This window comes from Pseudophryne corroboree, chromosome 5 (genome assembly GCF_028390025.1).
Source record: "Pseudophryne corroboree isolate aPseCor3 chromosome 5, aPseCor3.hap2, whole genome shotgun sequence".
In the NCBI taxonomy this organism is placed as follows: Eukaryota; Metazoa; Chordata; class Amphibia; order Anura; family Myobatrachidae; genus Pseudophryne; species Pseudophryne corroboree.
Window position 1 is genome coordinate 141,093,899 of NC_086448.1, and position 26,896 is coordinate 141,120,794.

The 26,896-nt window shown below is 46.2% G+C and overlaps 1 protein-coding gene across 1 annotated transcript in view; it reads left to right on the forward strand.

The window, feature by feature from the left end:
• LOC134927385 (ATP-dependent translocase ABCB1-like) overlaps window positions 1-26,896 on the forward strand; it is a 943,310-nt gene that overhangs the window by 697,427 nt on the left and 218,987 nt on the right. Inside the window, exon 17 of the mRNA XM_063921755.1 lies at window positions 9,707-9,910. Coding sequence (XP_063777825.1) covers window positions 9,707-9,910 — 204 coding nt within the window. The remainder of the gene's footprint in view (window positions 1-9,706; window positions 9,911-26,896) is intronic.

The window sequence follows — 26,896 nt, forward strand, 5'->3', positions numbered from 1 at the left end:
CTGCAGCTGTGCGCCATTGCTCCTCATGCACACCTCACACTGCGGTCACTGATGGGTGCAGGGCGCTGGGGGGGGGGGGGGGGCGCCCTGAGCAGCAATACTGACACCTTGGCTGGCAAACTGGCACCATATATAGCCCCAGAGGCTATATAGGTGCTTTTTAACCCCTGCCAGAATACATAAAAATGCGGGAGAAAAGTCAGCGAAAAAGGGGCCGATCTATCTCCCTCAGTACACTGGCGCCATTTTTCCCTCACAGCTCCGTTGGAGGGAAGCTCCCTGGCTCTCCCCTGCAGTTAATACACTACAGAAAGGGTTTAAAAGAGAGGGGGGGCACATTTTAGGCGCAGTATACAATATATATATGCAGCTATAAGGGAAAACAATCTTTATAGGTGATATCCCTGTGACATATAGCGCCCTGGTGTGCTGGCATACTCTCCCTCTGTCTCCCCAAAGGGCTTTGTGGGGTCCTGTCCTCTGTCAGAGCATTCCCTGTGTGTGTGCTGTGTGTCGGTACGGCTGTGTCTACATGTATGTGGAGGATAATGATGTGGTGGCGGAGCGCATGCCTGTAAATATGTTGTCACCCCCTGCGGGGTCAACACCGGTGTGGTTGAACTTATGGAAGGATTACATGAAAGTGTCAACTCCTTACACAAAAGGTCGACGACACAGAACAGCCGGCTACTCAGCTTGGGCCTGTTCCAGCGTCTCAAATGTCATGGGGGGCTCTAAAAATGCCCGCTACCTCAGATGGCAGACACAGATGTCGACACGGATACCGTCTCCAGTGTCGACGACGATGAGACTAGTGTACCCTCCAAATAGGTCCACCCGTTACATGATTGAGGCAATGAAAAATGTATTACACATTTATGATAATACCCCAGGTACCACATAAAAGGGTATTGTGTTTGGTGAGAGAAAACTACCAGTAGTTTTTCCTGCATCTGAGGAATTAAATGAGGTGTGTGAGGAAGCGTGGTCTTCCCCCAGTAAGAAATTGATAATTTCTAAACGGTTATTGGCAGCGTACCCTTTCCCGCCAGAGGATAGGTCACGAGGGGAAACACCCCATAGGGTAGATACAGCGCTTACACGCTTATCAGAAAAGGTGGCACTACCGTCTCCGGATACGGCCGCCCTGCAGGATCCTGCTGATAGAAAGCAGGAGGTTACCCTAAAAGATATAGGCCCTCATTCCGAGTTGTTCGCTCGGTAAATTTCTTCGCATCGCAGCGTTTTTCTGCTTAGTACGCATGCGCAATGTTCGCAATGCGACTGCGCCAAGTAATTTTGCTATGAAGATAGGATTTTTACTCACGGCTTTTTCTTCGCTCCGGCGATCGTAGTGTGATTGACAGGAAATGGGTGTTACTGGGCGGAAACAGGCCGTTTTATGGGCGTGTGGGAAAAATGCTACCGTTTCCGGAAAAAACGCAGGAGTGGCCGGAGAAACGGGGGAGTGTCTGGGCGAACGCTGGGTGTGTTTGTGACGTCAAACCAGGAACGACAAGCACTGAACTGATCGCAGATGCCGAGTAAGTGTGGAGCTACTCTGAAACTGCTAAGTAGTTTGTACTCGCAATATTGCAAATACATCGTTCGCAATTTAAAGAAGCTAAGATACACTCCCAGTAGGCGGCGGCTTAGCGTGTGCAACTCTGCTAAAATCGCCTTGCGAGCGATCAACTCGGAATGAGGGCCATAGTCACACACTCGAGCATTATATTGCGACCAGCCATTGCTTCGGCATGGTTGTGCAGTCCTCCCGCTGCGTGGTCAGATTCCCTGTCGGAAAATAACTATGGATAGGGACAATATTTTGCTGACAATAGAGCATACAAAAGACATGGTCTTATACATGCGTGATGCACAGAGGGATATTGGCCTGCTGGCATCAAAAATAAGCGCTAGGTCCATTGCCGCCAGACGGGGGTTATGGACTTGGCAATGGTCAGGCGATGCCGACTTGAATCGGCACATGGAAGTTTGCCCTATAAGGGGGTAAAACTGTTTGGGGATGGTTTTTTCAGACCTCGTTTCCACAGCTACTGCTGGGAAATCGACTTTGTTGCCACAGGTTACCCCACAACAAAAGAAAGCACCGTATCATCAAGTACAGTCCTTTCGGCCCCAGAAAAGCAAGAGGGCTAGAGGCTCATCCTTTTTGCCGAGAGGCAAAGGTAGAGGAAAAAGCTGCAACACACAGCTAGTTCCCAAAAGCAGAAGTCCTCCCTGCGTCCGGTAGGTCCACAGCATGGCGCTGGGGCTGTTCAGGCGGACCCGGGTACGGTGGGGGCCCGTCTTAGAAATTTCAGAGCCCAGTGGGCTCTCTCACAGGGATCCCTGAGTCCTTCAAGTAGTATCTCAGGGGTACAGGCTGGAGTTCGAGACGTTCTTCCCCCCGCTGTTTCCTAAAATCTGCCTTACCGGCACCTCCCTGATGGCTATTCAACACTATAATCACAACAAGTGATTGTCAAGGTGCCCCTCCTTCAGCAAGGAAGGGGTTACTATTCCACAATGGTTGTGGTACCGAAACAGAACGGTTCAGTGAGACCCATCTTAAAATTAAAATACTTTAATTTTTTATATCAGAAGATTCAAGTTCAAGATGGAATCGCTCAGGGCGGTTATTACGAGCCTGGACGAGGGGGATTACAGGGTCTCCCTGGACATCAAGGATTTACCCTCCTCACCAGGAGTACCTCAGAGGTGTGGTACAGGACTGTCACTATCAGTTCCAGACGCTGCCGTTGGAGATGTCCATGGCACCGAAGGTCTTTACCAAGGTAATGACCGAAATGATGATAATCCTTCGCAAGAAGGAAGTTTTTGTTATCCCGTACTTGGATGATCTCCTGATAAAGGCGAGGTCCAAAGAACAGTTGGAAGTGGGGGTAGCACTCTCTCGGGAAGTGCTACAACAGCATGGCTGGATTCTCAATATTCCAAAGTCACAGCTGGTACCGACGACGCGTCTTCTGTTCCTGGGAATGATTCTGGACACAGACCAGAAAAGAGTGTTTCTTCCAGTGGAAAAAGCTGAGGAGTTGTCATCTCTAGTCAGAGACATCCTAAAACCAGGAAAGGTGTCGGTACATCAATGCACACGAGTCCTGGGAAAAATGGTAGCTTCGTACGAAGCATAATTCCATTCGGAAGGTTCCACGCAAGGACGTTCCAGTGGGACCTGTGGGACAAATGGTCCGGGTCCCATCTACAGATACAACAGCGGAAAACCCTGTCAGCAAGAAACAGGGTGTCGCTGCTGTGGTGGCTGCAGAGGGCTCATCTACTAGAGGGCCGCAGATTCGGAATACAGGACTGGGTCCTGGTGTCCACGGATGCCAGCCTTCGGGGCTGGGGTGCAGTCACATAGGGAAGAAATTTCCAAGGAAATTTCGCTTCACATAAATATTCTGGAGCTAAGGGCTATTTACAATGCCCTAAGTCAAGCAAGGCCCCTGCTTCAGAACCAGCCAGTACTGATCCAATCAGACAACATCACGGCGGTCGCCCACGTAAACAGACAGGGCGGCACTAGAAGCAGGAGGGCGATGGCAGAAGCTGCGAGGATTCTCCGATGGGCGGACAATCATGTGATAGCACTGTCAGCAGTGTTTATTCCGGGAGTGGACAACTGGGAAGCAGACTTCCTCAGCAGGCACGACCTCCACCCGGAAGAGTGGGGACTTCACCCAGAAGTCTTCCACATGATTGTAAACCATTGGGAACGACCAAAGGTGGACATGATAGCTGTGGACGCTCTAGTGACACCGTGGGTGTACCAGTCGGTTTATGTGTTCCCTCCTCTGCCTCTCATACCCAAGGTACTGAGAATTATACGACGTGGAGGAGTAAGAACTATACTCGTGGCTCCGGATTGGCCAAGAAGGGTTTGGTACCCGGAACTGCAAGAGATGCTCACAGAGGACCCATGGCCTCTACCTCTAAGACGGGACCTGCTCCAGCAGGGACCCTGTCTGTTCCAAGACTTACCACGGCTGCGTTTTACGGCATGGCGGTTGAACGCCGGATCCTGAAGGAAAAAGGCATTCCGGATGAAGTCATCCCTACCCTGATCAAAGCCAGGAAGGATGTAACCGCAAAGCATTATCACCGCATTTGGCGAAAATATGTTGCGTGGTGCGAGGCCAGGAAGGCCCCGACGGAGGAATTTCAACTGGGTCGATTCCTGCATTTCCTGCAAACAGGAGTGTCTATGGGCCTCAAATTTGGGATCCATTAAGGTTCAGATTTCAGCCCTGTCGATTTTCTTCCAGAAAGAACTGGCTTCAGTTCCTGAAGTTCAGACGTTTGTCAAGGGAGTGCTGCATATACAGCCTCCTTTTGTGCCTCCAGTGGCACCTTGGGATCTCAATGTAGTTTTGGGGTTCCTAAAATCACATTGGTTTGAACCACTTAAATCTGTGGATTTAAAATATCTCATGTGGAAAGTGATCATGCTGTTGCCCCTGGCTTCGGCCAGGCGCGTGTCAGAATTGGCGGCTTTATCCTGTAAAAGCCCTTATCTGATTTTCCATTCAGGCAGGGCGGAATTGAGGACTCGTCCTCAGTTTCTCCCTAAAGTGGTTTCAGCGTTTCACCGGAACCAGCCTATTGGGGTGCCTGTGGACTCCAAGTTGCTGGACGTTGTCAGGGCCCTGAAAATATATGTTTCCAGGACGGCTGGAGTCAGAAAATCTGACTCGCTGTTTATCCCGTACACACCCAACAAGCTGGATGCTCCTGCTTCTAAGCAGACTATTGCTCGCTGGATTTGTAGTAAAATTCAGCTTGGCCATTCTGTGGCAGGCCTGCCACAGCCAAAATCTGTAAAAGCCCACTCCACAAGGAAGGTGGGCTCATCTTGGGCGGCTGCCCGAGGGGTCTCGGCTTTACAACTTGCCGAGCTGCTACTTGGTCAGGGTCAAATACCTTTGTAAAATTCTACAAATTTGACACTCTGGCTGAGGAGGACCTTGAGTTTTCTCATTCGGTGCTGCAGAGTCATCCGCACTCTCCCGCCCGTTTGGGAGCTTTGGTATAATCCCCATGGTCCTTACGGAGTCCCCAGCATCCACTAGGACGTCAGAGAAAATAAGAATTTACTTACCGATAATTCTATTTCTCGTAGTCCGTAGTGGATGCTGGGCGCCCATCCCAAGTGCGGATTGTCTGCAATACTTGTACATAGTTATTGTTAACTAATCGGGTTATTGTTGTGAGCCATCTATTCAGAGGCTCCTCTGTTATCATGCTGTTAACTGGGTTTCATATCACAAGTTGTACGGTGTGATTGGTGTGGCTGGTATGAGTCTTACCCGGGATTCAAAATCCTTCCTTATTGTGTCAGCTCTTCCGGGCACAGTATCCTAACTGAGCCAGTGCACACCAGGTAGTCCTAAAGCTTTCTATTTGTGCCCAGTCTCCTGCGGAGCCGCTATTCCCCCTGGTCCTTACGGAGTCCCCAGCATCCACTACGGACTACGAGAAATAGAATTATCGGTAAGTAAATTCTTATTTTTTCTGGTAGAACTTCTTTTAAAATCTCATCCTTCAACAGAACATTCCAATTTTTTCTTATAATACCTTTTATTTTCTTATATTGTTTATTGAATTGGGTGTGAAATGACATAGTAACATAGTAACATAGTATCTGAGGTTGGAAAAAGACAATTGTCCATCGAGATCAACCTATTTGTGGTCTCCTATGCATGATGATTTGACTAAAATTTCTGACTGATGCTGATGTCAGCCGTTGCATTTTATCCCTATTTATAGTAACTATAATGCATGACTATGCACCATACCCCTGGATATCCTTATCCATTAGGAATTTATCTAACCCATTCTTAAAGGTGTTGACAGATTCCACCATTACAACTCCCTCAGGCAGGAAATTCCAAACACGTATTGTCCTTACCGTGAAAAAGCCTTTACGCCGTATTGTGCGGAATCTCCTCTACTCTAACCTGAGCGAGCGTCCACGGGTCCTCTGTGTTGATCTAACCAAAAACAGGTCCCGCGCAAGCTCTGTGTATTGTCCCCTTATATATTTGTAGATGTTGATCATATCCCCTCTTAGTCTCCGCTTTTCCAATGTAAACATGCCTAGTATTTCAAGCCTTTCCTTGTATTCCATTGTCTCCATGCCCTTAATTAGTTTGGTTGCCCGCCTTTGAACCTTTTCTAGCTCAAGGATATCCTTTTTGTAGTATGGTGCCCAGAATTGTACACAGTATTCAAGGTGTGGCCTCACTAGTGATTTATATAACGGGAGTATAATACTCTCGTCCCTAGCATCAATACCCCATTTTATGCATGCTAATATCTTATTAGCCTGCTTTGCTGCAGTCCTACTTTGGGTACTACTGCTTAGTTTGCTATCTATGAGGACACCTAAGTCGTTTTCAAGTACAGAATCCCCTAATTTTACCCCATTTAGTAGGTAGGTGTAATTTTTGTTCTTGTTACCACAGTGCATTACCTTACACGTGTCTGTGTTGAAGCGCATTCTACATTTGGCTGCCCATGCTTCCAATTTAACTAAGTCATTCTGAAGAGACTCTGCATCCTCCTCTGTATTTATAGCCTTACACAATTTGGTATCATCTGCAAAAATTTACACCATGCTCTCTAGACCTTCTGTTAGGTCGTTAATGAAAATATTGAACAATAGCGGGCCCTGCGGCACACCACTTAGCACTTCAGTCCAAGTTGAAAAAGATCCATTAACCACAACGCGCTGCTCCCTATTATTTAACCAGTTTTTGACCCAAGTGCATATTGTGTTTCCTAGCCCTGATTCTTGTAGCTTGTAGATAAGTCTCATGTGTGGTACAGTATCGAACGCTTTGGCAAAGTCTAAAAAGATTACATCCACGTCTTTACTCTGATCTAGGTTTGCGCTTACTGTTTCATAAAAGCCAAGTAAGTTGGTTTGACAGGATCTGTCCTTCATAAACCCATGTTGATTCCTTTTAATGACCTTTTTGACTTCAAGGAACTTCTGAATACTATCTCTTAGAATACCTTCCAATACTTTCCCCACTTTAGATGTAAGACTAACTGGTCTATAATTACCTGGTTCAGCTTTACTCCCCTTTTTGAATATAGGCACTACTTCCGCTATACGCCAGTCTTTGGGAACCATACCTGATATAACTGAATCCTTAAAGATCAAAAATAGTGGTTTTGCCAGTTCAGAGTGAAGCTCCATTAGAACCCTTGGGTGAATACCATCGGGCCCTGGTGATTTATTAATCTTTAAATGTTTTAATCGGTCACAGACTACTTCCTCGCTTAAATAAGTACCTATCAGTGGGATATTCTCATTATTGAGATTGTGTGTCAGTCCCTGAATTGGGTCCTCTTTAGTAAAAAAAACCTCATTTAGTGTGTCCGCTATGTCATTATCATTTTTGCTTAAGACTCCCAACTTGTCTTTTAAAGGGCCTATACTCTCCTTCTTTAATCTCTTGCTATTAATGTATTTAAATCATTTTTTGGGATTCACTTTGCTTTCCTTTGCTACTAGTTTTTCAGTTTTTACTTTAGCCGCTCTTATTTCCTTTTTGCAAATTTTGTTACATTCCTTATAGTGCTGAAATGACTCTGCTTCCCCGTCAGATTTGTTTTTTTAAATGCTTGCCTTTTCTTGCCCATAAGTTCCTTAATCCTTTTGTTAAGCCACATCTGTTTATGATTTTTATTCCTTTTTTTTTTTTTGCTGCTCATAGGAATAAATTTTAGTGTATTTTTAGCTAGCAGGAATTTTAGTACCTCCGATGTCTCCGTTGTATTTTTTCCTAAAAACAAACCTTCACATTCAGTATCCCTGAAAAATACCCTCATCTTTTCAAAATTTGCTTTGCTAAAGTTTAGGGTCCTAGTTGAGCCAGTATAGGGTTGTTTATGGAAACTGATATTGAATGTGACCATATTGTGGTCGCTGTTTCCTATGGGTTCCCCTGCTATAATACCTGATACCAAATCCCCATTGTTTGTTAATACCAGGTCTAAGATTGCATTGCACCTAGTTGGTTCCTCAATTAGTTGGACTAAGTAGTTATCATTAAGTGTGCTTAAAAACATATTGCCCCTAGCAGTATCACATGAATCGTTTTTTCCAGTTTATCTCTGGATAGTTAAAATCTCCCATCACTACTATGTCTCCTACTCCTGCTGCTCTTTCAATTTGCTTTAGTAACAATTCCTCATCAGATGCATTGATACCAGGCGGCCTATAGCATACACCCAATACTAACTTTTTTATTCCTTTTTCCCCGCATGCAATTTCTACCCATAATGTCTCGACAGTGTCTACAGTCCCCTCCTGAATATCTTCCCGTATATCAGGTTTTAAAAACGGCTTTACGTAAAGACACACCCCTTCACCCTTTTTATTTAGTCTGTTTCTCCTAAACAGTGTATAGCCCTCTAGATTGACTGTCCAATCAAAAAAGCTATTATTATTATTTCTATTTTAATTTTTGTTTTTACTCTTGTTCCCCTTCAACAAATTTGTTCTATCTACAGTTTCTACTTCTTTTAATATTGATTGACGTTTAGTCAGCCCGTAGCCTTTGACCACAAAATTAGCAATCATCTGTTCTGCTTGTTCTTTAAACTTCTTATCATCAGAACAATTCCTACGTAATCGCAACATTTGTCCATTCGGCACATTACTGAGCCAAAGAGGCAAATGATTGCTATCTGAATTGATGTATGTATTGCAATCTGTAGGTTTAACATAATTGCTAGTTGTTAACCTTCCATCAATAATTGCAATATTAAGATTCAAAAAATGTACAGACAGTTTACTGATATCAAAAGTCAAAGAAATATTCACATTATTACAATTAAGATATTGGGCCAGATGCATCATCCCTTGGAAAGTGATAAATTGTAGAGTTAAAAAGTAGCAGCCAATCAGATCCTAACTGACATTTTTCAAACACAGCTTGTGACATGGCAGTTAGGAGCTGATTGGCTGGCACTTTTTCACTCTCCATTTTATAACTTTCCAAGCCATGATGCATCTAGCCCCTGACAGAAATCATTTAAGTCAGAGTCATTGCCCCTCCACACAAACAAAACTCTACTACAAGTATGCATACATGTAAGAGATCACTCAAGTTCCTGTCTCCACTGTGGTTTTTAGAGGAAGAGGATCTTTTCCATTCTGGATTGGGACTATTTACACATCCTATTCTCTCCTACGTACACCATGGGTGGAAATGTGTTTGCTTGCAGTATTACGCTATTGTATGTTTATTCTTTTTTTATGTGATAATTAATCATTGAATGGTGTGCTATTCAACTTTACCGTGAACCATTATACTGAGAATCAACTATACTGTTGGACTATTTGGAGCGCAAATAGAGATTGTACTTATTCCTTTGTCCATATTTTACATTATTATTTGCAGATCTCATATACATCTGAAGATTTTTTGTTTTTAATCTGCGATACACCTACCTATGACATATATAGCAGGTGCCACCTACACTTTTACACATGTTGATGAAATCAAGCTTTATGTTTGTTATAACAGTAATACAGCTACTGAAAACAATATTGGGATGGGATATTACAGTTTTGATCTCTCTTTGGTAGTTGATACAAGATGATTAATGTACTCTGGAGATTTAATTACTTTGCTTTAATATCAATTCCCCTTTCCCCTCCTAGGCTACTGGAAGCCGAATAGGATTTCTTACGATGACAGTGTTCACTCTGGTTTCTGCTGCCATCATTGCTTTTATACATGGCTGGCAGCTGACGTTGGTTGTCTTGGCGTGTGTTCCACTATTCATCGGAGTCAACTTAACTGAAAGAATGGCTATTAGTGGTCACGCATCCAAAGATCAGAAGGACTTGGAAGAAGCTGGAAGAGTATGTTTATTGCAATTTCACATTGGAAATATTCATTTCTGGTAAAATACAAAACTTCATAATATTGCTTTTTACAATTATCCTGCGCCAATCAAGATATCTGTAAGTGACATTTGACTGTAGCAGGATTATTGAAACTTTAGCAAGGCTTAATTAAGTTATAACTCATAACTACAGTATGTCCTTGGTGCATATCACTGCACCGGGGTAAAATCACTCTAAAAAGGTGATCTTATAAACCAACTGAAGGTGGTTATTTACTAACAAGGGAGGTCATTCTGAGTTGATCGCTCGCTAGCTAGTTTTAGCAGCCGTGCAAACGCTATGCCGCCGCCCACTGGGGAGTGTATTTTAGCTTAGCAGAAGTGCGAACGCATGTGCAGCCGAGCTCTACAAAAACAGTTTGTGCAGTTTCAGAGTAGCTATGAACCTACTCAGCGCTTGCGATCACTTCAGCCTATTCCTGTCTGGATTTGACATCATACACCCGCCCAGCGAATGCCCAGCCACGTCTGCGTTTTTTTCAGCCACACCTGCATTTTGAAAACACTCCCTGAAAACGGTCAGTTGACACCCAGTTACACCCCCTTCCTGTCAATCTTCTTGCGCCGCCAGTGCGAAGGAAAACTTTGCTAGAACTTGAGCACAACCACAAAGAGATTTATACTCATACGTAGTGTGTGCACATTATGGGGCATGCACAGAAATGCAATTTCTCTGACGTCCTAGTGGATGCTGTGGACTCCGTAAGGACCATGGGGAATAGACGGGCTCCGCAGGAGACTGGGCACTCTAAAAGAAAGATTAGGTACTATCAGGTGTGCACTGGCTCCTCCCTCTATGCCCCTCCTCCAGATCTCAGTTAGAATCTGTGCCCGGCCAGAGCTGAATGCACCTAGTGGGCTCTCCTGAGCCTGCTAGAAAAAGAAAGTATTTGTTAGTTTTTTTATTTTCAGAGAGCTTCTGCTGGCAACAGACTCACTGCTACGAGGGACTGAGGGGAGAGAAGCAAACCTACCTGCTTGCAGCTAGGTTGCGCTTCTTAGGCTACTGGACACCATTAGCTCCAGAGGGATCGAACACAGGCAGCTGTCCTCGATCGTCCGTTCCCGGAGCCGCGCCGCCGTCTCCCTCGCAGAGCCAGAAGCACTGAAGACAGAAGACGTCGAAATCGGCGGCATGAAGACTCCTGTCTTCAATAAGGTAGCGCACAGCACCGCAGCTGTGCGCCATTGCTCCCACTGCACACCACACACTCTGGTCACTGTAGGGTGCAGTGTGCTGGGGGTGGGGTGGGGGGGGCGACCTGGGCAGCAATTAGAGTACCTTTGGCATAAGAAATATGTGTAAAACCCCCCCCATTTTTCTGTCACAAAACAGCGGGACAGAAGCCCGCCACTAAGGGGGCGGGGCCTTCTTCCTCAGCACACCATCGCCATTTCTCTTCACAGCTCAGCTGGAAAGAAGCTCCCCAGGCTCTCCCCTGCAGTATCCAGATACACAAAGGGTGAAAAGAGGGGGGGGGGGGGGGGGGACATAAATTTAGGCGCAAAGTTTAATATACAGCAGCTACTGGGTAAACACTGAGTTGTAGTGTAATCCCTGGGTTATATAGCGCTGGGGTGTGTGCTGGTATACTCTCTCTCTGCCTATCCAAAGGGCCTGGTGGGGGAACTGTCTTCAAATAGAGCATCCCCTGTGTGTGTGGTGTGTCGGTACGCGTGTGTCGACTTGTCTGAGGTAAAAGGCTCCCCTAAGGAGGAGAAGATATGTGTGTGAGAGGGTGTCTCCGTCGACAACGCCAACACCTGATGGGATATCTGTATGTGCTAAGGTGAATTTATTGCACAAAAGGTTAGAGAACAGACAGAAAATATACCTATGTCTGTCCCTATGTCACAGAGACCTTCAGAGTCTCACAATGCTCACTATCCAATATAATAAACACTGATATCGACACGGGTTTTGACTCCAGTGTCGACTATGATAATGCAAAGTTACAGCCAATGGCTGAAAGGTATTCAATATATGATTATTGTAATAAAAGACGATTTGCATATCACTGATGACTCATTTGTCCCTGACTGTTAGGGTCTCCTGCCCTGTGCTGCCACGTCGTCATGGCAACCGGGAGACAGGTGCTAGCGGAGTAACCTGAGCGCAGCTGATGCTCCAGTTCGGGTCTTTTGCTGTGCAGTGGTTGCAGGCTCTGTGCACGGCAGCGGATCCGGTGCTGGTTTTTGTGCTCACAGTCTGTGAGGTCTGAGTGGGGCGTGGACAGCACCTGCTTTATAAGGCCTCTTCTCAGGTTAAGCAGATGCTGCTGAATCTTTGTTGGTTAGTCAGTTCCTGAAAGTTAGCCAGTACTGTGTAGCTTTGTATTTGTTGTTGCTTACTGCAAATAGGCCTGGGGATTTGGTACTACACTCTGCCAATCCAGACCTAGCAGTAAGACTGGAGTCAGTCGTTTAACTTGCTGGGGTTCTTTTACTACTCTGTGAACTTAGCAAGTTTGCGGCTGTATTCTAAGACTTGCCTGCCTAAATCCTGTCTCACTGTGCAAGGTGTCAGGTGTCAGTTTAATGGCAGTAAGCTAAACCTGTGCACTGCAAGTGAGAATTAGGATTGTGGAGACTCTCCTTGTGTCTATCATTCCATCTCTGACCAAGGAGTTTACTGCCACACCCGTTGGTAACCCTTTTGGGTTTTGCTGTTGCCCTTAGCAACAGCATTTCGGGTTCTCTACGTATTAAAACACAACATCTTGCTTTTCCCATCTGAACATTACTAATACTAGGGAGACACCCAGTTCCTTAGCCTCTGGGCTTCTCTGTTCACTTTGTGTGTATTTTGTTACCCTATCACCTTCTGTGTACGTAATGTCATATTTCCCAGTCTGTCTGTGAGTTCATTTGTTTTGCATCCCTCTCTGTTCAGACACCAGTACATTCCTGCAGGCACTGGTGTGCATAACAGTTCAAACACCAGTACATTCCTGCAGGCACTGGAGTGCATAACAGTTCTGACACCAGTACATTCCTGCAGGCACTGGTGTGCATAACATATTCAGCAGCCTAATACTCCTGTTGAAATTTTGTGGGAATATGGAGCATACCCCTCAAAATACGTTGCAACAGGTGGTCGATCAGGTGCAGGTCCTGACTCGACAATTTAATGATTTGTCCATTAAAATGCACACCTCCCAGGCCGCTGGCGGAGCTCCCGCAGCAGCAGCACCTTCAGGGGTTAAGGAGCCGAAAGTAAATCTCCCGGATCGTTTTTCTGGAGATCACTCGCAGTTCTTTTGTTTCAAGGAGAGCTGCAAGCTATACTTCCGGCTTAGGCCTCAGTCTTCTGGGTCGGAGATTCAGCGGGTGGGCATAGTGATTTCCTTGCTACAAGGAGATCCACAGGTCTGGGCATATGGGTTGCAGCCTGACTGTCCGTCGCTTAAAAGTGTTGATGCTTTTTTTACGGCACTGGGCATGTTGTATGATGACCCTGACAAGACGGCCTCAGCCGAGGCTCAGATTTCGATCCTTAAGCAAGGGCGAAGGTCAGTTGAGGTTTACTGTACGGAGTTTCGGAGGTTGGCCCATGATACCCAGTGGAATGACCAAGCCCTGAGACACCAGTACCGAAGAGGTCTTTCTAACCAGATAAAGGACCAACTGGTACAATATCCCTTGCCTGATAGCTTGGATCAGCTCATGCAGTTATCCATCCGGGTGGATAGACGGCTGAGAGAGCGTAGGCTTGAAAGGGAGACTGAGGTTTCCTTCTTTCCCAAGGGAACCTCAGACTCTGAGGAATTTTCCGAGGAGCCTATGCAGATTGGGGCTACCCGCCTCTCCTCGCGTGAGAAGACGCGGAGGAGACAGCAGGGGTTGTGTTTGTACTGTGGGAATAAAGGTCATGTGGTAGTTTCATGCCCAGAAAAGCCGGAAAACTTCAGGGCCTGAGGGTGATGGGAAATATCCTGTCAGGCCAGAAGTCAGAATTTCCCAAGAAAACTTTTATCATTCCGGTGACCTTGAAGATCCTCGGTCAAACTGTCAAGACTGAGGCCTTTGTGGACAGTGGGGCCGACTGGGTTTTTATGGACCGCCAATTCGCCCTGAAACACTCTGTTCCCTTAGTACCATTGGCATCGGAAATTGAGATTTGTGGGTTAAACGGGGAACCATTATCCCAAGGTAAAATTACCTCTTGCACTAGCCAGATTTCTTTGTTTATTGGAGCCACACACTCTGAAAAATTGTCCTTTTATGTGACTGATTGTACTTTTGCCCCATTGGTGTTGGGGTTACCCTGGTTAAGGGCCCACAATCCTCAATTTGACTGGGTCTCTGGGGAGATTCTTAGTTGGGGTACTGATTGTTTCAGGAGTTGCTTGAGCCTTCCAGTCAGGCTCTCGCAGCTAAGTTTGCCAGGATTGCCAGGGTGTTATGCAGATTTTGCGGACGTGTTCTCCAAAAAAGTTGCAGAGGTACTACCTCCCCATCGCCCCTATGACTGTGTTATTGATTTGTTGCCAAATGCTAAGCTTCCCAAGAGCAGGTTGTACTCCCTGTCACGTCCTGAGACTCAGGCTATGGCAGAGTACATTCAGGAGAACTTGGCTAAGGGATTTATCAGACCTTCACAGTCTCCAGTTGGGTCGGGGTTCTTCTTCGTGGGTAAAAAGGACGGTTCATTGCGACCCTGCATCGACTTCAGGGAATTGAACCGTATCACGATTAAAAACTCATACCCACTGCCCCTCATTTCGGTCTTGTTTGACCAGCTTCGTACTGCCACCATTTTTTCTAAGATTGACCTACGCGGTGCGTACAATCTAATCCGAATAAGAGAGGGGGATGAATGGAAGACTGCCTTTAATACCCACTCAGGGCATTATGAATATTTGGTGATGCCTTTTGGGCTCTGTAATGCCCCGGCAGTCTTCCAGGATTTCATGAATGATTTGCTCAGGGAATATTTGGATAGATTCTTAGTTGTATACTTAGATGACATCCTAATCTTCTCCCATTCCCTGGAGGAACATCGGAAGCATGTACGCTTAGTCCTCCAGAAACTCAGAGACCACCGGCTTGAGGCGAAGCTGGAGAAGTGTGAATTTGAAGTTCAGCAAATCGCATTTCTAGGATATATTATCTCCCCAGAAGGTTTCCAAATGGAGGGTTCCAAGGTACAGGCAGTCCTGGATTGGGTGCAGCCCACTAGTTTGAAGGCGCTTCAGCGTTTCCTGGGCTTTGCGAATTTGTATAGACGATTTATCGCTGGATTTTCGTCTATAGTGGCACCCTTGGTGGCACTCACTAAGAAAGGGGCGGATGTTGCTCACTGGTCTTGTGAGGCTAAAGCGGCTTTTGCCCGTCTCAAAAGGGCATTTGTATCGGCCAAGGTGCTGCGACACCCAGATCCAGAGCGTCCTTTTGTGGTGGAGGTGGATGCCTCTGAGATGGGTATTGGGGCAGTGCTTTCTCAGATGGGAGTGTCTGATAATCGCCTTCATCCCTGTGCTTACTTTTCCCGTAATTTTTGCCTGCCGAGATGAATTATGACGTGGGTAACCGGGAATTGTTGGCTATTAAGGATGCACTCGAGGAGTGGAGACACTGGCTTGAGGGCGCTAAGTTTGTGGTCTCAATTCTAACCGACCATAAGAATCTGGCATATTTAGAGTCAGCGAAGCGTCTCAATGCCAGGCAGGCACGATGGGCTTTGTTTTTTGCTCGCTTTAATTTTTTGATAACATATCGCCCTGGGTCAAAAAACATCAAGGCTGATGCGCTCTCGCAGAGTTTTGCTCCAATCCAGGAGACCACCGAGGAGCCGTTGCCCATTGTGTCCCCATCATGTATTAAAGTGGGCATTACCCAGGACCTCTTATCATTAGTCCTTAGAGCACAGGAGCAGGCTCCTCCAGACCTTCCGGTAGGTCTTTTGTTTGTGCCTCCTAGGTTAAGACAGCGAGTGTTCCTGGAATTCCATGCCAAGAAGTCGGCAGGTCACCCGGGTATTGCCAGAACTCGGGAGTTGCTATCTAGGGCGGTGTGGTGGCCCTCGGTGGCTAAGGATGTGGATCAGTGGGTTCGGGCATGTGACATCTGTGCCCGAAATAAGACTCCTAGAGGGGTTCCTGTTGGCCCATTACATCCACTCTCTATCCCATCTAAGCCATGGACCCACATTTCAATGGATTTTGTGGTGGACTTGCCCAAATCCTCGGGGATGACAGCCATCTGGGTTGTCGTTGACAGGTTTTCGAAGATGGCGCACTTCGTTCCACTGGTTGGGCTGCCATCGGCCAGACGCCTGTCTGAATTATTTATGCTGCATGTTGTGCGTCTCCACGGGTTGCCCCTTGATGTGGTCTCTGACCACGGATCCCAGTTTGTGGCCAAATTCTGGAGGGCATTTTGTTCCGATCTCCAGATTTCTGTCAGCTTGTCGTCAGGCTACCATCCGCAGTCTAATGGGCAGACTGAAAGGGCGAACCAGTCCTTGGAGCAGTTCCTCAGGTGTTATGTCTCCAAGTGTCAGACTGACTGGGTTGCTCATCTGTCTATGGCGGAGTTTGCCTATAACAACGCGGTTCACTCTGCTACAGGGATCTCTCCCTTCCTTTGTGTGTATGGGCATCATCCTAAGCCCAATTCTTTTGACCCCCTGGACTCCACGCCTGGTGGTTCCTCTGTGGTTTCGGTCCTTAGAGGTATTTGGCGGAAAGTGAAGAAAGCCCTTGTGTCATAGAAACATAGAATTTGTCGGCAGATAAAAACCACTTGGCCCATCTAGTCTGCCCCTTATTTTTATTTTATTTTTTATATTATTTTTTATCACTAACCTTATTTGATCCTTATTTCTATGTAAGGATATCCTTATGTCTATCCAATGCATGTTTAAATTGCTCTACTGTCTTAGCCTCTACCACCTCTGATGGGAGGCTATTCCACTTGTCCACTACCCTTTCTGTGAAATAATTTTTCCACAAATTTCCCCTGAACCTCCCCCCCTCCAGTCTCAGTGCATGTCCTCGTGTCCTATTGCTTCCCTTCATTTGGAGAATGTTTCCCTCCTGGACTTTGTTAAAACCCTTCATATATTTGAAAGTTTCTATCATGTCCCCCCTTTCCCTTCTCTGCTCCAAACTATACATATTGAGATTTCTTAGTCTTTCTGGGTATGTTTTGTGATGTAGGCCATGCACCATTTTAGTTGCCCTCCTTTGTACAGTTTCTAATGTATTAATATCCTTTTGAAGATATGGCCTCCAGAACTGAATACAGTATTCTAGATGAGGCCGTACCAATGACCTATACAGTGGCATTATTACTTCTTTCTTTCTGCTGCTGATTCCTCTCCCAATGCAGCCAAGCATCTGACTAGCCTTCCTCATTGCCTTGTTACATTGCTTACCTGCTTTTAAGTCATCTGAAATAGTGACTCCTAGATCCCTTTCCTCCTCAGTAGTTTCCAGTATAGTGCCATTAATACTGTATTTAGCTTTAGGATTTTTGAGACCCAAGTGCATGATTTTGCATTTTTTGGCATTAAACTGTAATTGCCAGACTCTTGACCATTCCTCTAGTCTACCGAGATCCTCAATCATTTGTTTTACCCCACCTGGTGTGTGGGGTAAATGTCTGTGTCATTAGTGACCAAAAGGGTTTTTGATAAGCGGAAAAGACCCTGCAGCTTCAAATTAGGAGACTTCGTCTGGTTGTCTACCAAGAATTTGAAGTTGAGACAGCCATCTCAGAAGTTAGGCCCCCGGTTCATCGGCCCTTATAAGATCACCAGGGTTATCAATCCGGTGGCATTTCAGTTAGATCTGCCCCGTTCTTTGGGTATCAATAAAACATTTCATTGTTCCCATTTAAAACGGGCGATTAGTAATCCTTCTTCCAGTGGAAGACCTTCCCCTCTTCTGATACGTGGCCAGATGGAGTTTGTTGTTGAAAGGATTCTTGACTCCAAGATGGTTCGGGGTCGGCTGTCATTTTTGGTGCACTGGAAGGGGTATGGCCCGGAGGAGCGGTCGTGGGTGCGCAGTTGTGATCCTCATGCCCCCAGACTGATACGCTCTTTCTTCTCGCAGTTCCCTGATAAACCCGGTGGTAGGGGTTCTTTGACCCCTCGTCAGGGGGGGGGGGTACTGTTAGGGTCTCCTGCCCTGTGCTGCCACGTCATCATGGCAACCGGGAGACAGGTGCTAGCGGAGTAACCTGAGCGCAGCTGATGCTCCGGTTCGGGTCTTTTGCTGTGCAGTGGTTGCAGGCTCTGTGCACGGCAGGGGATCCGGTGCTGGTTTTTGTTCTCACAGTCTGTGAGGTCTGAGTGGGGCGTGGACAGCACCTGCTTTATAAGGCCTCTTCTCAGGTTAAGCAGATGCTGCTGAATCTTTGTTGGTTAGTCAGTTCCTGAAAGTTAGCCAGTACTGTGTAGCTTTGTATTTGTTGTTGCTTACTGCAAATAGGCCTGGGGATTTGGTACTACACTCTGCCAATCCAGACCTAGCAGTAAGACTGGAGTCAGTCGTTTAACTTGCTGGGGTTCTTTTACTACTCTGTGAACTTAGCAAGTTTGCGGCTGTATTCTAAGACTTGCCTGCCTAAATCCTGTCTCACTGTGCAAGGTGTCAGGTGTCAGTTTAGTGGCAGTAAGCTGAACCTGTGCACTGCAAGTGAGAATTAGGATTGTGGAGACTCTCCTTGTGTCTATCATTCCATCTCTGACCAAGGAGTTTACTGCCACACCCGTTGGTAACCCTTTTGGGTTTTGCTGTTGCCCTTAGCAACAGCATTTCGGGTTCTCTACGTATTAAAACACAACATCTTGCTTTTCCCATCTGAGCATTACTAATACTAGGGAGACACCCTGGCCCTCATTCCGAGTTGATCGCTCGCAAGGCGAATGTAGCAGAGTTACACACGCTAAGCCTACGCCTACTGGGAGTGAATCTTAGCTTCTTAAAATTGCGACCGATGTATGCGCAATATTGCGATTACAAACGAGTTAGCAGTTTCTGAGTAGCTTCAGACTTACTCTGCCTGTGCGATCAGTTCAGTGCTTTTCGTTCCAGGTTGACGTCACAAACACACCCAGCGTTCGCCCAGGCACTCCCACCGTTTCTCCGGCCACTCCTGCGTTTTTTCCGGAAACGGTAGCGTTTTCAACCACACGCCCCTAAAACGCCGTGTTTCCGCCCAGTAACACCCATTTCCTGTCAATCACAATGCGATCGCCGGAGCGATGAAAAAGCCGTGAGTAAAATTACTTTCTTCATAGTAAAGTTACTTGGCGCAGTCGCAGTGCGAACATTGCGCATGCGCACTAAGCGGATTCTCACTGCGATGCGATGAAAAACACCGAGCGAACAACTCGGAATGAGGGCCCCAGTTCCTTAGTCTCTGGGCTTCTCTTTTCACTTTGTGTGTATTTTGTTACCCTATCACCTTCTGTGTACGTAATGTCATATTCCCCAGTCTGTCTGTGAGTTCATTTGTTTTGCATACCTATCCGTTCAGACACCAGTACATTCCTGCAGGCACTGGTGTGCATAACAGTTCAAACACCAGTACATTCCTGCAGGCACTGGAGTGCATAACACTGACACAAGGGTACACATGTTAAGGGGAAGAATGCTGAGATAAATTTCCCTCCTCTCATGAGGAAAAAGAGAGGGAATCTCCAGACAAGAGACTGCAGCTTCCCATAAGAAATTCTCAGGCAGTATCCTTTCCCCACTAGGGCCAGGATGTGTTGAGAATCTTCCCCTAGGGTGTCCTGCTTTGCACAGACGGTAGCACTAGCTATTTTCAGGAATCCTGCAGATAGCGTGCACATTCTAGTATACTACTCAGACCGGCGATTGTGTCGGCATGGGTTTACAGCGCTGTAGCAGCGTGGACAGGTACCTTATCAGCAGAGATTAAGACCCTAGTATGCATATAGATATATATAGGTGTATATATAGAGATATATATAGACAGTGGTAAGAGATATATGATAAGATCAGCAGTCACGTGTACAACGAGCTTTGTGGTCTACATGATAAAGTGTCCCTGTGGTTCTTGCTATATAGGTAAAACTATACGTACTTTCAGAGAGCGGATGACCTTACATAGGTCGCCAATTAGGGCGGCACTGAGTGGTAAACCATCTGAACAACCGGTGGCAAGACATTTTGTTGAGAATAATCATTCACTATCCAGCCTCAAGTATATCATTATTGATCATGTGCCGGAGAGCCCGAGGGGTGGTGATCGGCATAAGAGGCTGTTACAGATTGAGACAAAATGGATTCAGGTGTTGGATACTGTTAAACCCAGGGGCCTTAATGATCACCTCACTTACAATATGTATTGGTAGTAACTGATTTTTATGCTATAATCCAGATATGATATTTTGATTCAGATTCTATCTGGCTAAGTTATGAGTATAGCCTTATATGTACATAGTTTTAGTGACGTCATGAAATGCCCTTATAAATTGTACTTGAAGGTTGTTTTATGATTGCTCTTTATGCACTGTGCACTTTATTCTGTGTTGGTAATTATGAGTCTAGATACTATTGTGTTTTTTCAATGGCTATAGATATGTGGTGGTATTGTTAATCTATGTTGCCAAACGGGTTGCCATGGATACTATAAGCTATGTTTAGCGTTTGTTACCAGCTCTACTAGGTTGCTATGGGAATGGCCACGGAGGCCGGAGAGCTCCGTGTGAGAGAAACGGCACGTCTGCTGATTGGTCCTACAGTGAAGTGTACTATGGCATGCACCGCTATTGGTGCGAGTCATATTTGATGGCCCGGATTCTGTTACAGGTTGCTAAGGCAACCGGACGCGATGTGTTCTCGTATGTGGACTTCCGGGAGGAGTGTGTTCACGCTGACTACAGTGATTACACTGATTAGACAGCTGGGAACTTGGTGTGGCGCGCGCTCGTTTGGCAGCATGGAGGGGTATATAAGGTATGTCTTTGTCACTTGTTATTTGTTATGTGTATCCTGATGACGGGTTGAAATAAACTCGAAACGTTGACAAGAGGACTCTGTCTAATTGTTCTGTGTGAGACCAGTGAGTGCCGTCCTTTGGTATACCTATATATAGACATATATATTAAAGATGCTGTCTTAAGTGACAGGACTATATATATATATATATATATATATATATATATATATAAAACATGCTCAAAGAGGCATGAGTATACTAGGTTCTAGAGTCAAAGCTATGTCGATTTCTGCTTGACGTGTCCTGTAGAATATGCAATGGACAGATGATGCCGACTTAAGAGGCATGTGGAAGGCTGAGGGTTACATAGAAACATAGAATTTGTCGGCAGATAAGAACCACTTGGCCCATCTAGTCTGCCCCTTTTTTTTTTTTTTTTTTTTTTTTTTTTTTTTCTCGGAACTGCTCTACACAGCTATACCTGGTAATTCTGATGTTTTGCCATACATTCCTGTACAGCCTAGGAAAGCACGACATTATCAAATGCAACCTTTCAAAAGAAGAAAAAAGAAGCTGCACAACACAGCTAGTTCCAAGGAACAGAAGTTCTCCCCGGCCTCTACAAAAATCCACCGCATGTCGCTGGGGCTCCACAGGCGGAGCTAGGCTCGGTGGGGGCACGCCTTCGTCAGTTCAGCCACAAGTGGGTTCACTCCCTGTTAGATCCCTGGGCAATAGATATTGTGTATCAGGGATATAAGCTGGACTCTGAGAAGAGGCCTCCTCACCGATGGCCCTGCCGGCTTCCCCCCACGAGAGGGAAACAGAGTTAACTGCAATTCACAATTTGTATCTTCAACAGGTGGTGGTCAAGATTCCCCTCCTTCAACAAGGAGGGGGTTGTTATTCGACCATGTTGTAGTCTCGTAACCTGACGGATTGGTAGGACCCATATGGAATTTAAGATCCCTGAGCATATACCTGAAAAGGTTTAAGTTCAAGGTGGAATCGCTAAAAGCGGTTATTGCAAGCCTGAAAGGTGACTCAGGACATAAAGGATGCATACCTTCATGTCCCCATTTATCCACCTCATCAGGCGTACCTCAGAATTACGGTACGGGATTGTCATTACCAATTTAAAAGTTTGCCATTTGGTTTCTCCACGGCCTTGAGAAAGTTCACCAAGGTAATGGCGGAATTGTTGGTGCTCCTGCGGAAGCAAGGTGTCACTATTATCACGTACTTGGACGATCTCCTCATAAAAGCGTGATCAAGAGACCAGTTGCTGAACAGCGTTTCACTTTCTCTGGAAGTGTAACGGCAACACGGCTGGATTCTATATATTCCTAAGTCGCAGTTGGTTCCTACAACTCATCTGCACCTCCTAGGCATGATCCTAGACACAGACCAGAAAAGGGTTTATCTCCCAATAGAGAGAGCTCAGGAGCTCGTGACACTGGTCAGGAATCTACTAAAACCAAAACAGGTGTCAGTGCATCACTGCACTAGTGTCCTGGGAAGGAGGGTGGCATCATTCGGGGCCATTCCCTTTGGCGGGTTCCATACGAGGACCTTCCAATGGGACTTACTGAACAAGTGCACCGCATCACATCTTTGGATGCATCGGTTAATCACCCTATTCCCCAGAGCCAAAGTGTCTCTCCTGTGGTGACTGCAGAGTGCTCACCTTCTTGAAGGTAGCAGGTTCGGCATTCAGGACTGGGTCCTGGTGACCACGGATGCAAGCCTCAGAGGTTGGGGGCCAGTCACACAGGGAAGAAATTTCCAAGGGCTGTGGTCAAGGCAAGGGACTTGCCTTCACATCAATATCCTGGAACTATGGGCCATATACAACGCCCTAAGTAAAGCGGAGACTATGCTTCGCGACCAACCGGTTCTGATCCTGTCAGACCGCGGTGGCTCATGTAAACTGCCAAGGCGGCACAAGGAGCAGGGTGGCGATGGTAGAAGCCACCAGTATTCTTCGCGGGGCGGAGAATCTTGTAAGCGCACTGTCAGCAGTGTTCATTCCGGGAGGGGACGACTGGGAAGCAGACTTCCTAAGCAGACACGACCTCCTCCCTGGAGAGTGGGGACTTTATCGAGAAGTCTTCACACAGATTACAAATCGATGGGAACTGCCACAGGTGGACATGATGGCGTCCAGCCTCAACAAAAAAGCTAAAAAGATCAAGGGACCCTCAGGCGATAGCTGTGGACGCACTAGTAACACCGTGGGTGTTCCAGTCGGTCGGTGTGTTTCCTCCTCTTCCTCTCATACCCAAGGTGCTGAGAATAGTAAGGAAAAGAGGAGTGAGAAAAATATTCATTGTTCCGGATTGGCAAAGAAGGACTTGGTACCCAGAACTATAGGAGATGATCACAGAAGACCCATGGCCTCTGTCTCTCAGACAGGACCTGTTGCAACAGGGGCCCTGTCTGTTACAAGACTTATCGCGGCTGCGTTTGATGGCATGGCGGTTGAACGCCGGATCCTAACAGAAAAGGGCATTCCGGATGAAGTTATTCCTACGTGGATAAAGGCTAGGAAGGACGTGCCAGCAAAGCATTATCACCATATATGGCGAAAATATATTGCTTGGGGTGAGGCCAGGAAGGCCCCTACAGAGGAATTCCAGCTAGGTCGTTTCCTGCACTTCCTACAGTCAGGGGTGACTATGGACCTAAATTTGGGGTTCATAAAGGTCCAGATTTAGGCCCTATCCATTTTCTTTCAATAAGAACTGGCTTCACTGCATGAGGTTCAGACGTTGGTTAAGGGAGGGCTGCATATTCAGCCCCCTTTTGTGCCACCAGTGGCACCTTGGGATCTTAATGTGGTGTTGGATTTCCTGAAATCCCACTAGTTAGAGCCACTTAAAACCGTGGAACTAAAGTATCTCACGTGGAAAGTGGTCATACTATTGGCCTTAGCATCGGCTAGGCGGGTGTCAGAATTGGCGGCTTTGTCATATAAAAGCCCCTATCTGATCTTCCATATGGACAGGGCAGAATTGAGGACTCGTCCCCAATTTCTCCTTAAGGTGGTATCATCGTTTCATTGAACCGACCTATTGTGGTGCCTGCGGCTACTAGGGACTTGGAGGACTCCAAGTTGCTGGACGTAGTCTGGGCTTTGAATATTTAAGTTTCCAGAATGGCGGGAGTCAGAAGGTCTGACTCGCTGTTTATTTTGTATGCAGCCAACAAAGTTGGCACTCCTGCTTCTGTAGCACGATTCAGCTGGCTCACTCTGCGGCTGGATTGCCGCATCCAAAGTCAGTGAAAGCCCATTCCACAAGGAAGGTGGGCTCTTCTTGGGCGGCTGCCCGAGGGGTCTCGGCATTACAGCTTTGCTGAGCGGCTACTTGGTCGGGTTCAAACACATTTGCTAAGTTCTACAAGTTTGATACCCTGGCTGAGGAGGACCTTGAGTTTGCTCATTCGGTGCTGCAGAGTCATCCGCACTCTCCCGCCCGTTTGGGATCTTTGGTATAATCCCCATGGTCCTTACGGAGTCCCCAGCATCCACTAGGACGTCAGAGAAAATAAGAATTTACTCACCGGTAATTCTATTTCTCGTAGTCCGTAGTGGATGCTGGGCGCCCGTCCCTAGTGCGGACTTCTTCTGCAATACGTGTATATAGTTATTGCTTAAAAAAGGGTTATCGTTATGAGCCATCCGTTGAATGAGGCTCAGTTCTTATTCATACTGTTAACTGGGTATAGTTATCACAAATTGTACGGTGTGATTGGTGTGGCTGGTATGAGTCTTACCCTGGATTCCAAATCCTTTCCTTGTAGTGTCAGCTCTTCTGGGCACAGTTTCCCTAACTGAGGTCTGGAGGAGGGGCATAGAGGGAGGAGCCAGTGCACACCAGATAGTACCTAATCTTTCTTTAGAGTGCCCAGTCTCCCGTCTATTCCCCATGGTCCTTACGGAGTCCCCAGCATCCACAACGGACTACGAGAAATAGAATTACCGGTAAATTCTTATTTTTTTTCACCTGATCACTGTGCTGTGAAAATCATCAGCGAGCGATCAACTCGGAATGACCCCCAAGGTTCATATGTCCAAAAACTAATTTCAGCCAATGGTGGCTATGAGTTATTGTTCAGTTTCACTTGTACACTATTGGGTTACCTGTAGTTGTTCTTCATGGGTATGAGATGCACAGTAGTGTAACTGGGGATTTAATGTTTGACATACATGCTCTTATATTGCAGCAAATATCACGCAACATTGCATTTTGTATGGCCTGGAAATGATTCCAATTGCTGATAATGTTCTTACTGTACCATTATTCCGTGTGTATGTTTATGTGGTAGAAAGATACTGCAAAATACCTCAATCTTTCACCTGCACTAATGGTCCCCAATGATGGAGGAACCAAGCGGCTGAATGGGCAGATTTTATCTTATATGAACAACTGTGCATGGGAATGAGGGGCAGAGCGACATGTGAATGAGGGGTGGGGCTATACTGGACTAGGCTGCTACAGTGGAGAATGAGCCAGACTTTGATAGATAAGTGGATGGAAAGAGAGTGAGCGAGAGAAAAAGTGTGTGTGTGTGGGCATTATGTGTATAAAAGGCACTTCTGTCGTGTATAGGGTGTGCTACTACTATGGGCATTATGTATATAAAGGGCACTACTACTATGGTCATTATGTGTTTAAGCGGCACTACTACTGTAGGCATTATGTATATAAGCGGAATTTACTACTGGGTGCCTCTACTGTTGGTGCATTATGTGCATAAGCGGCACTACTACTGTGAGCATTATGTGTATAAGGGGTGCTGCTACTACTGTGGGCATTATGTATAAGCAGCACTACTACTGGGGGCATTATATGTATAAGGGGTGCTGCTACTATGCTATTATGTATAAGTGGCATTACTATTGTGGGAATTATGTGTATAAGCGGCACTACTACTGTGGGCATTATGTATAAGCGGCATTATGTGGGAATTATGTGTATAAGCGGCATTACTACAGTGAGCAATATGTGTATAAGCGGCACTACTGTGAACATTATGTGTATAAGTGGCACTACTACTGGGGCATTATGTGTATAAGCGGAACTACTACTATTGGCATTATGTGTAAGCGGCACTACTACTGGGGGCATTATGTGTATAAGGGGTGCTGCTACTACTGTGGGCATTATGTATAAGTGGCACTACTACTGGGGGCATTATATGTATAAGCGGTGCTACTACTGTGGGCAATATGTGTATAAGCGGCACTACTGTGGGCATTATGTATATAAGTGGCACTACTACTGGAGCATTATGTATATAAGCGGCACTAATACTATTGGCATTTTGTATAAGCAGCACTACTACTGGGGGCATTGTGTGTATAAGCGGCACTACTATGTGTGGTGTAATGTGAATAAGATTGTGCTTCTGTGTGGCAGAATTTGAAATGAGGGTACTATTGTGTGTCCATGCCCCTTCCTTAGGAGACCACACTCTTTTTTTACAGCACATGCCAAAGGCACGCACTGTCCCTTTGTAAAGTATGGGAGGGCACAAATGTATAGTTTGCAGGAGGGCTACGAACACCCTAGCACTGGCCCTGTGCAAAAGCCTGTGTCCAGGACCAGGAAAGGGAACGGAACTGCATGTGAATGAGGGGTGGAGCTACATGTGAATGAGGGCGGGGCTACACTGGACCAGGCTGCTAAAGAGGAGGATGAGCCAGACTTTGGTAGATAAGTGAATGAGAAGAGAGTGAGAGAGAGAAAAAGGGTGTGTGGGCATTATGTGTATAAGTGGCACTTCTGTGGGCATTATGTGTATAAGGTGCACTACTACTATGGGCATTATGTGTATAAGGTGTGCTGCTACTATGGGCATTGTGTGTATAAGGTGCGCTACTACTATGGGCATTATGTGTATAAGGTGTGCTACTACTATGGGCATTATGTGTATAAGTGGCGCTACTGCTAGGGGCATTATGTGTATAAGAGGTGCTACTACTGTGGGCATTATTTTTATAAGTGGCAATACT